The 11,094-nt window shown below is 38.8% G+C and overlaps 1 protein-coding gene across 2 annotated transcripts; it reads right to left on the minus strand.

Moving 5' to 3' along the window:
- Positions 1 to 5,056: 5,056 nt before the first annotated feature.
- On the minus strand, positions 5,057 to 10,629 carry LOC148038569 (P-loop containing nucleoside triphosphate hydrolases superfamily protein). Of its 2 annotated transcripts, none has more exons than XM_087673544.1 (13): positions 9,970 to 10,629; positions 9,031 to 9,160; positions 8,208 to 8,798; positions 7,801 to 8,066; positions 7,589 to 7,716; positions 7,384 to 7,502; positions 7,206 to 7,298; positions 6,990 to 7,091; positions 6,813 to 6,915; positions 6,570 to 6,653; positions 6,357 to 6,452; positions 6,138 to 6,265; positions 5,057 to 5,997 (listed from the first exon to the last, which is right to left on the minus strand). In XM_087673544.1, the coding sequence occupies exons 1-13, from the start codon at positions 10,296 to 10,298 to the stop codon at positions 5,896 to 5,898; spliced, it is 2,271 nt and encodes a 756-aa protein (XP_087529670.1). In that variant the 5' UTR covers positions 10,299 to 10,629; the 3' UTR covers positions 5,057 to 5,895. The 2 variants fall into 2 exon arrangements, with proteins under 2 accessions (XP_087529670.1, XP_087529666.1); XM_087673540.1 differs by having other exon boundaries at positions 5,060 to 5,997; positions 9,031 to 9,163; positions 9,970 to 10,627.
- Between the last annotated feature and the right edge of the window lie 465 nt (positions 10,630 to 11,094).

Raw genomic sequence — 11,094 nt, forward strand, 5'->3', positions numbered from 1 at the left:
CAATAATCAATTTTTTCTCTTAAGGACTCCTATTCTTGGACCTCCCACCATGACTAAGGGTTGAGTACCTTGCTCCACCATGGCAAGAGGTGGGTATCTTGCTCTCATTTCCATTTTTCTTCTTGTAATTATTTCACACATTAATCTAAGAATTAGCTATGGTTGCCTTGATTATGGCTTTTGCAATATTTTATGAGTATTTCATGGCTATGAGAAACTACCTTCATTACATAGGTATTGGAGCATGGCTTTGATCCTATTGCAAGGTCATTCTCTAGTTAAAATCTAGTCATGGACATTAAAGACATGTAACTAGAGTTGAATGCTTGGTCACAAGGTTTAGTTATCTAAAAATCATGACTACTCAAGGACATCTACAACAAACTATGACTATTTTGGAGCTTCCTAGAAGAGGTCTTGAAGAAGTGGTGATCTTCTTTCTAGTTTAGCAAGTTATAATTAAATTTTGTACCATTTTGAAGGCATTTGGATAAAAGGGAAGCCTAGGAGATCATCAAAGACTTCTACAACAAATCATGAATATTTTGAAGCTTCTTAGAAGAAGTCTTGAAGAAATGGTGCTCTTCTTGTGCCAATGTAGCAAGTCGCCATCAAAGTTTGTATCATTTTGAAGGCTTTCAAACAAAAGGGAAGCCTACAAGAGGTAGAGTCTACTAAAACCGCTTTAACTTTTTAAGCAAATTTTCTTATTTCCCTTTCTCAAGCTCTCTACGAGCTTCAATGGAAGATCCTCCTTCAAATCTTTACCTTGAAGCTTCTATAGGTGAAAAGGCTTTTAGATTTTGATTCTACAAGCCTCAAGGAGGACAGCCACAACCATTTTTTTGAGATTTGTGGCTTTGTGGACTGTTGTCAACCGGCACTATTTGAGCTGAATCTAGGGTTCCATACACAACGAGAAACCTCTTCATTATCTTCTCTTCACTTCAACATTGTTCTTTAAGCCTATTAAAGCTCATTATACCTATCATTTAATGGCTATTTCTAACCATAGTTGGTTAAATAGAGCAAGAAGTGAAGGAAATAAGTCAACATGATCTATTAAGCACTAATTGCATGGAATTCTAGAATACTATTTGGTGGATATCAATGCCATGTTTCAACAAGAAACCAAGAGCCAAGTGTGTTGTCTTCAAACTTGATTCCTCGAGCATTAAGAAGTCTAAGAATGACCATATTGGAGTTTAGCAAAGTGTGGAATTGAGTAGGCTACTCAACACAAAAAGTACCTAAGGGGCATAGAGAGAATACACCAATAAATATTGATGTGTTTTGGCTTGAAGAAGAGAATTGTAAGGATAAATTGAGTGAAAATATATTTGTTGACCTACATACAGCATGATACATGCTCTCCTTCTAGTCAGCAGCTTTGCAACCTTGTTCTACACACCTAATTTAGACATTCTACCATGCATAAGCATTGAGCATTTACAATTTTTTGATATGCAATCAATTGTATAGTAAGCAACATGTTAGGTAGATCCTTCTTCGAGGTCCAAATGGACATATATGAACTGCATTAGGGCCTTGAAACAGCATAAGGTTGGTGTGGTAGTAGTCTAAGCAACTGCATATTGTTGAGCAATCCTAGACTGACAATAGGAGCTTCCATGGTACATATGTTTGTATCCTCTTCCTATTTCATTACATGTGCAAAATCTTGTGGCCATCCTACTGCCTTGCAATGCTACAAAACCTTTTGCAAAGAGATTCTATCTATAGCAATAATGCCTACATCAATTTCTGAAGCATCTAGTTGGTTAGCACAAGGAACTTACTATTATTCATTGAATCATTGGAATTAATAACTAGGAAAGGCAAGAAACCTTTGGCTTGCATTTGATATCAAATATGCAATCTGACAAGCCATGGAAATTTTGAAATTTTTTGCCAAGCAAACATAATTGGATGATAGTTGCCTTGTCATTTGATTACTTGCATTCTTAAAATATTCTTCTTGCACTTCTAGGTGTTCCAAATTTGGCACTAGGGCTAGAGATTGATCAATACCCGAGGAACAAGGAAATTAGATGCCTCTCTATGGCACCATAGTCATGGGAAAGGCTGAGGGACAGTGGACTATTGAAAGCAAGGTAGCAACAAAACTACTTGAACAATAGAGCTGCAAATACTATCTTGAGTATAGTTTGTAAATGCTAGCTTCTATATTATTACTTTTTAGTATATGGATGACTACCATGTGTTGAGACAATCATTCATGGTGAGATTGTGCAACCAATTTCAACTCCTAATTTGAGGATCTAAGAAAGAGTTGACTCACACCTAAGCAGACACAACATTCAAGTATCACTGATATGTTGGATGACATGTTGAAATATATTGACCATTGTTTACACATTCTTTGGGCCCAAAATGAGAGTAAGTGTAGTCAATATGAGCATGATGAGTATTATCGGTAGCATGAACACTCTTGTGGGCATTATGAATAGCATTATGACCATTAGTATGGATGCAATGAGCAAAGGAAATACCATGTTTATACTTATGGCCAGCATGCATATGAATAGCATTGTGACCATTGGTATGGATGCAATGAGCAAAGGCAATACCATGTTTATACTTATGGTCAACATGTATATGATGGTGATACATATTATGAGCAACATGCATCTAATGAATATACAAATGCACATGGGTAGCAGCATATGAATGTATGTGAGCAGTATGGAAATGAATATGGACATCATGTTGATCATTATTTTTATGATAGTCAACGATCCCATGGTCATTATTATGGTGATCATCAACTATTTCATGAGCAACAACACCCACATTACAATCATAAATTCTTGGAGCAGTTTTCTTTTGAACATACATATAACCATAATTCTTTTTGGTAGCATTATGTGTATCTTGATGATATATATGATGCAAGTGTATAGTCTTCTGAATTTGACTCGCATTTAAATTATGGATAGCATTCACATGCATTTGGGAAACATCGTGATGAAAGGCTACATCCATGTGCTCCTCTATTGAACAAGTTATTTACTTCCTATGCAAATTGCAGGACTTGCTAAAGCAAAAAATGATAGCAAGTTGAGTGACTATGTGGGAGAATCTTCAACCAAGTTTACTCGACAGAGAAACTTAACAAGTGACACAATATGATAATTGCATGCTCAAGGTTTATGTTATAAATGCGCTAAAACAATGTCTTCCAATCATAAAGACAAATGCAAGGCTAAGAATACAAGAATAACTTGGGTCATTGAGAAGGATGTGGATGAGTATGATGGGTCAATGAAGGCAATGTACTTCAAGCTGAAGCAACTACACTTAAAGAATACATATATCAACCTATGGAAGAGGCTTATGCAAATCATGTTGAGTTTAATGAAAACTATCATGAGAAGATTGATGATGAAGTTTGGGGAGCCAATGAAGATACACAACAATCTATGGAAGAATATATGTTTTCATTTGATGCCTTTACATTTCCATTTGATCTGAGGGATCATGAGGATGATTCTTCATTTCCACTTGACCCAAGAGATGATAAAATGTATTTTTCTTTAACAAGTACCTCTAAACATGATGATTATTCTAATGGCTATCTATTTGACCCTAGGGGTATTTGGCTTTAATAACATTCATTTTTTGCAAGCTTTAAATGCAAATTTCATACCTACCCTAAGTGCACTCAACCATCCTTTCAAAGGTATGAAATCCTTCAACATAGTGAGATTATCACAATCTCAAGACAGTGGACAATTTGCTACATAAAATTTTTGTGATGGAATTAACTTCCCTAACTGTACTAAAATCCAATTTTTATGACATGAGAGGATACCTTGGGTTGTATATTTCAATTTTATATCTCACATGTCTCAATCAAGCATTGCTTTCAAAAGTTATGGTTCATTTACTATAACCACCTTGTTCAAGGCAATATGCAAGCTTTTAACAATTTCAAGCTTATAATGCAACCTATTTCTTGAGCAAGATTCTTCATGACCATGTAGCATATTCAACAATAATACTTCATGATATTTTTTTCCACATGACTTATTCTTATATGCTTTTGATTCTCAAGCTTTGAGGACAAAGTTTATTTAACAAGGAATGGTTTGTAATAAATCTAATAAATGTCTTGTAACCCTTAACCTATGGAGATGAATATTCACTACGAATTAAGATGGGTATAAAAGGTTGGGATTGTAAAGTATGCTTATTTTTTTGCCAATAATCAATTTTTTCTCTTTAGGACTCATATTCTTAGACCTCCACCAAAGATAAGGGTTCGTACCTTGCTCCACTATTGCACGAGGTGGATATGTTGCTATCATTTCTATTTTCCTTGTATTTCTTCCATACATTAATCTAAGAATTAGCTATGGTTACCTTAATCATGGCTTTTGCAATATTTCATGAGTATTTCATGGCTATGAGAAACTAACTATCTTTATTACATTTGTTGAACTCTTCCTCTACCTTTGTCATTCCTATACTTGCATCATTAGACCTATCCAAGATGTACTACTAGGTCCCAACCCCCCCTTGATGCAATGCAAGTTACCAATATTGAGTAGGGCAACATAGAGTGAGATAATTGCCAATAAACTTGGCTTTAATGAGTTGAAATTAGGATCTTCACTAGCCAACCACTTACACTTCACAATTCATGCATCTTTGGTTGATGCACACAAAGATATTGTTTGATATTGACATCCACATGACAAGGTAATATAAAGAGAACAAAGAAGAAAGACTCAACATTGCACTTAAGTAATCATCAATTTGGATTGGCAAATCACAAATAGCATAACTATCTTCATTTTGCACTAAGACATGGTGATAAAACAACACCAATCAAATAACCATGATTTATTTTAGATACTTAATACGTGATCAAAAGAGATTGGATTGAATGATATCATGCATCCATTAAACCTCGTAGGTCATAAAAATCCATATCATTTAGATCTCACGAATAAAATTCAAGCTGTAAGCGGTCACCTAAATTTGTTGACCGATTCTTCACGCATCCCGAAGTAATCAACATAGGCCAATGAATCTTACAACAGGTGCACTTCACCACTTCTCCAAACAACCTTCCATGAAGGCAATAGTTGGCATAGTATTGATATCCCTAGCAGTCGAATTATCTTGCACTTTGGGACCTTCCATCTGACTCACAAGAAACTAGAGGCACTTGTCTACTTTAGAATCACAAATAATTTACAGAACTACATCAGTCAATGTATTGCATTAGTTGTTCTTCCACTACAATTGGTTATCCATGCACTTTTCCTAAGCTCGCATCTGTCCAAATGCAATTAAATATAACAGATCTACAATTGCGTGAGAAGGTTAGGGTCCATAGGTGGCAGGCACCCATACAACCAGTCTGCCACATTTATTCCTCCGTTCAACTTGTCTTCATGTTTACGGATGTCCTCTAGTCTCTTGCTATTTCCTCCCACCAATATTGAAAATAGCCCCCAAACTTTGATACTCCCAATTTATAGCTCTAAGTGGATACCTGGATTTCATGTAATTCTTGTATCTTTGGAAATACATGTTATTCAGCCACATAATAGGCACACTGCACTGGCCTCACCTTCAGACTTATGTGAGCTTAATAAGCATGAGATCATCAACGTTTATGTTAAGTATTGCCGAGAGAATCAAGTTGCAATAGGAGGGTCAGTCCGTTAGCCATTAAGAGCTAAAACCTGATCCAAGACAGAATTCTATATACAAAAGGCTGAGTTTCCAGCACCAACTTCTCACATATGTCCTGTGTTACACAGATTATTGAGAAAGTTCAACAGCAATTTAGAGCTGCTCAATTCCTGAAAGTATGCAATTGAACCTTCCTCGTGTTTCACTACATGCAGGTATGCACAACTAAAAAGAATGACTTCCAAACTGTTGATTCCAATCTTCGTAAGCACCAAGTTCAGTTGGGGAAACTGATGGTTTCACATGTTGCAGTGCATTTACAAAATCCTGCACCCATCCAAAAAGTGGGAGATATTTAATCTCACCCTTTCAAAAGAAAACTGAATGTCAACTTTAAATAAACTTGTTGATTAGCTTTGTAAGTAGCATTTATCAACAGAAATACCTTACAAAATGGTAAGACTGACCTGCAGCATAACTGGTCTCATTTCCTCTTTTCGGAGTTTGTTGATATCGATACCTTGCATCAATACTTCCCGAAGTGGACCCATGGAGGCTTCTTTGACAAGATTGCTCATATCTGAACCAGAATACCCTGGAATTGACAAGCACATGATGGGTATGTCTTAAAAACCCAAGAAAACTAAAGGTTGAGAATATCACAGTAAGATGAGATCTCTTTGTACCTTCAGTACCAGCACATATTTTCTGAATATCATCATCAGACAAGGTGAAAAGACCATCTTTCTTTAACAAATTACGAATTATCCAGGCTCTAGCATCTGCACAGGACATTGACATATTTATACTTGAGGGAGGCTTTGATTGCAGCATCAAGGGTCCTGCTGATATTTCACATTAATGATGTCAACCACAGTGTACAGAGTTAGCACTGGAACCTGCTGAAGGCAATGGTATGTAGAGGCGCTTGGAAAGCCGCCTTCTTGCAGCTTCATCAAGCTCTTGAGGCCTATTTGTTGCCCCTGCCAATATACCAGAAACCCAAGATATTTTAACCCATATGGATTAAGACATAAAGCATCTGACTTTCCCACACAGTTTCTTTTGTAAAACATGGAAGTGCCCCATATGATTCAGACAGCACAAGTACAGTACAATAAGGTCAAGAGCTTCATCAATACCAATAAGTAGTAGCTGATCATTGCCGCTCCCACAGCCCTCCATCTCAATAAGGAACTGGGTTTTCAATCTCCTACTGGATTCATGCTCCCCATCTGACTTGCGCTGCCATGGTCAATAGTCAATAAAATGGGCGTGTATAATGGTACAGCTGCTTCAAAAAAGAGTGCCTAGACTACCTGGGACAAGAGCGAATCAATCTCGTCAATGAAAATAACAGCTGGCTGGCGACAGCTTGCAACACCAAAGAGAGCCCTAACTAGCTTTTCACCTTCCCCAATCTGCATAGCATTTGTAACACACTTAGCAATATGGCCCATAGCAAACTCTATGCAATATATGGGAAGTGTACATCAAGATAAAATCAATAAGCAAGTCCAGCTGAGAGAGCAGACCCATTTGCTGGTCAAAGAACTAGCGGAGATGGAGAAAAAAGTAGCTTTTGCTTCCCCAGCTATAGCTTTGCCAATCATCGTCTTGCCAGTGCCCTGATTAACACAAGTCCAAATATGTAATTAGGTGAATCACTCAGTCCATCATGTCAATGGGAGACAATCAGGTTGCCGCACATACCGGAGGACCAAAAAGAAGAAGACCTTTTCCAGGAGAGCGACAACCCTGAAATATATCAGGACGTAGCAAAGGCCAGATAACCATCTCTGTGACACATTTTTTTGCATGCTCTAGTCCAGCTGGAATCAGGTAAAAAAGTTCTGGTGATAGGGGAGATGAGAGAGAAAAGTTTAACGACTGGCAAACTAGCAATCGATCACATTACCAATATCGTCCCAACGCACATTTGGATCTTGGTCCATAATCTCATTGCTGATGTGTTCAATCAATCTTGGCTCTATATTCTTTAATTTGTCCGGTAGTTCACCATCAGGTCCCATTAGAAGTTCCAAGCTGATACACAGAGCCAAAAACTGTATAACATTCGACTAATAAGATGTAGTACACCCACAGTACATATGATGGAATAAGGCATACCATCGTCTGGTGGACTCTTCTAGCCCATTCTCAGACCCTGTTGAATTGCGTGAAGTTGCTGCATACCCACAACCACCTCCACTTGGGCGGACAGGGGGAATAAACTGTCCCCGCACACCTCTACGAGACATCCCGAGTGTTTTAGGCCCAGTGTTCCTGAGAGAGTGGCCTCCAGAATTGCAGGAAGCAGGTAATGGGCCTGTACACGAAGGTGATGATGGTTGGGAAAAGGCAGAGCTGTTCCGTTTCTGAAAACTATCCATTGCCTGAGTAGTTACAAACCTCTCATATTAGTCTCTACAAGCTATTGAAGACCCAGTTCGACATATTAACTGTTTAATTTAGCAAATACATAAGCCTCTAACTAGAAAGCCAAACTTTGAATAGCATGCACCAAAGACAGTTACCCATTTTTGCTTTGCTGTGACAAAACCATTGGTTTTGATCTCTTCATCATGTTCATCACCTTCCTGTTTAGAAAATGCTCTTTTATGGGCCAGTTCTGTATTTTCTTGATAAGAGGGCTTTCTCCTCTTTAGTGCAGAACCATGCCTCCCACCCTCTTCATCATCCACATACACTTCCTGAGACTGACAAGGCTTCCTTGTCATTGCTGCAGGGCTGCACTTCCTTTCCTCTTGTACATTCACACAAACAGGAAAAGTACCCCGAATCCTTGTGACACCTGGTTGTGGGCATTTTGGTCTTGCATGCTCCTCTTGGATAGTTAATTCCTGCACAGAGCTGACATGCCTTCTGCTTGCTACATCAGAGGATTTACTGCCGTTACCATACAGAGAGGTCAACTTTGCTTGCAAAAGATTTTTAGAAGCCTTAATACTGCTGTCAGGACAACCCTCTGCTTTTGACAGATTGGCTTTCATCACCTTGTTTCCAAGCAAAGATGTTTGATGGACTGTGTTCCCATAACTTGAAGCCTCTGTTTCAGGACAAGATGTAACATTAGTTGTACTGCAGCCTGCTCCAGTCTCTTGCACCTGCAGAAACAGACACATGGAATTGGCTCTGTTATTCATCTAGATTCAAAGTCTTGGGTCTGCTATATCTGAAATCATGCTCCCTGGGGCAGAAATAAAATCACATCTGCAACTTCAAGGCTTAAATCAGCATTTAAGATTTCAAGTCACTTCATTCAACAAATGATATCGGTTATGCTATGCATAAAGCCATTGCAGTAAGGGAAAGGGATAAGAATGCACAGGCTCTCACAGGTCTTTCAGAATGTGCATTGGTGTTAAAAAATGGTGTGAAATATTTTGATTGCTTGATCTTCACTAGATCCACTCCGCTACTTCTTTTGAATACTCTGCCCTCCTTACGGTTAGCCAGTTGAAAAGAGCTGCTGAATTATGCAAAGAACAGAACTTGTTAGTTAGCAGTCACATTTTATGGAACAAATTTGAGTTAAAACGAAACTCAAAGGCACCAAGAACAAAAAGTCATATAACACAGTAAGCCCTGATCTCGTGATCAATGAATGTGACTGTTGAATCCCACTAGCCTTTAACATGTCTCTCAAAAGCCATGACTAAGGTCTCAAAGAAAAGGTGCAGCTAAGTACCCACGAGGGCAACAATAGTATTTGAGAAGGCTTCCAGAGATTCCAAATACCATAATTGTAAGTCTCATATTTGCAATACCATCCAACTGGATTGAGATGATTAATTGCAAGTTCAACTAAGTCCTTACAAATAATCTGTTACTGCAATTTTGATGAGCTTGACATTGCTTATACACGTTCAGTTTAATCAGAAACACAAAAACCAATATATGTTCCATGGTCACATGGAATGATCACTGCAGTGGCAACAGGCTACCAATTCTTAATGTAAACCCTCAGACTAGCATCAGCATTTAGAAATACCATGTCGTGTTGCATGGAAATAGTAACTGCACCAGCAACTGGTTACCTTTGAAAAGGAAACTGCTGGGTTGAGGATCAACATTTGGAACAAATTAATGGCAAAATGGAATTTGCATCGTCAAAATTTTACAGTTTCTAAGAGTTTCGATAGAAGATAAGAGTTTCATATTTCCTAGGGTTTGTTCGACCTTCTTGGAATAATGTTTTCTTATCTCAATTGTCAAGATTCTTGGTGCATCGGCATTCAATCTCCAGCTAACCAAAAACTCTAAAAAAATTCTTACTGATCTATTGATGCAGAGATTTTCTCCTGAGCTGCATCTATCCTCTGTCTGGCATGCTCCATAATTGGAGAGATGAAACCACGGTGTTCCTCATCGGTTTGACATTGACTCTCAAGGAAGCCGAGCAAGCAGAGGCCAAGCGCTAGGGCAGTTTCAGCCTCCCCTTTCTCCAAAGCGAGGTCTGCACCAAACTGCAGCGAATGAAGCCGGTGGAGCTTCTCATCCAGCTCATGCTTCCATGATTTCGGAGGCTCTGGTGTTCTCTCCTTTGCAAATCCTTCCTTTTGCTCCCCCTTGCCCTTTCCATTTGTTTGCGTCAAACTGTCCATGGCGAGAGCTCCTTCTGAGGCCTCTGCGATTCTGCATCAGTCGGGCCGGATGGCCCTCATTGCCCTGACGACCTAGTCATTATGCGATCTGCACTGGTGGCTTTGCAAAGTCGACACAAGCGACTGCTGCTTTCTCAGCACGGAGCGCCACGCCTGTCCTGTCCTGAGGCAAGTCCTGTGATGCCTTTGCACATGCAAAATGTTTTCTGAGCCCTGACTCCTGCGTCTCGAGAGGAGACATCGTCATGCTGTCATCTGCTTCCTAGCCATCCAAAGTTAGCGTTGGCGGGAGACCAAAAAACAAAGGCTTCGACTTAATCACGGGTTACTTTCAAATCTATATATCATTTTGGCAGTAGGCTCTATCTCCCGAACCTCCATTTCTTTTCCGAACCTTTTTTTTTTCCCGAAATTGTTTTTGAATTGCGTGCAGATTTTGAATTGCATGCAAAGTTGAGGGAGATTGAGGTGGCTTTAATGCCCGACAACCTCTCTCTCTCATGATTGGTGATCCCATTTTGATCTCATTTTGCTCCTTGAGCTGTGTGTGGACTTGGAGCACAGCTGAGGTGCAGCTCTCTCTCTCTCTCTCTCAGCACCCCTCCCACCTCTCTCTCTCTCTCTCTCTCTCTCTCTCTCTCATTAATGATGTTATAATTAATGTTATAATTAGAAGTAATGTTAATGTTGTTAATATTAATGTAGTGATAACAGTAATGTTAATATTGTTGTTAATGTTATCATTAAGATTAATGTTATTGTTGTTGTTAAAGTTAATGCTATTGTTAAGATTGAT

This window comes from Lygodium microphyllum, chromosome 3 (genome assembly GCF_053477565.2).
Source record: "Lygodium microphyllum isolate KBCC chromosome 3, Lygodium_microphyllum_v1.1.10, whole genome shotgun sequence".
NCBI classification, from domain to species: Eukaryota; Viridiplantae; Streptophyta; class Polypodiopsida; order Schizaeales; family Lygodiaceae; genus Lygodium; species Lygodium microphyllum.

Coding starts and splice junctions, on each gene's coding strand:
- LOC148038569 (XM_087673540.1), bottom strand. CDS start 10,298: ATGGACAGTTTGACGCAAACAAATGGAAAGGGCAAGGGGGAGCAAAAG. Junction 6,266..6,356: donor AATATGTGCTGGTACTGAAG/GTACAAAGAGAT, acceptor TGTCAATTCCAG/GGTATTCTGGTTCAGATATG. Junction 5,998..6,137: donor TGAGACCAGTTATGCTGCAG/GTCAGTCTTACC, acceptor GGATGGGTGCAG/GATTTTGTAAATGCACTGCA.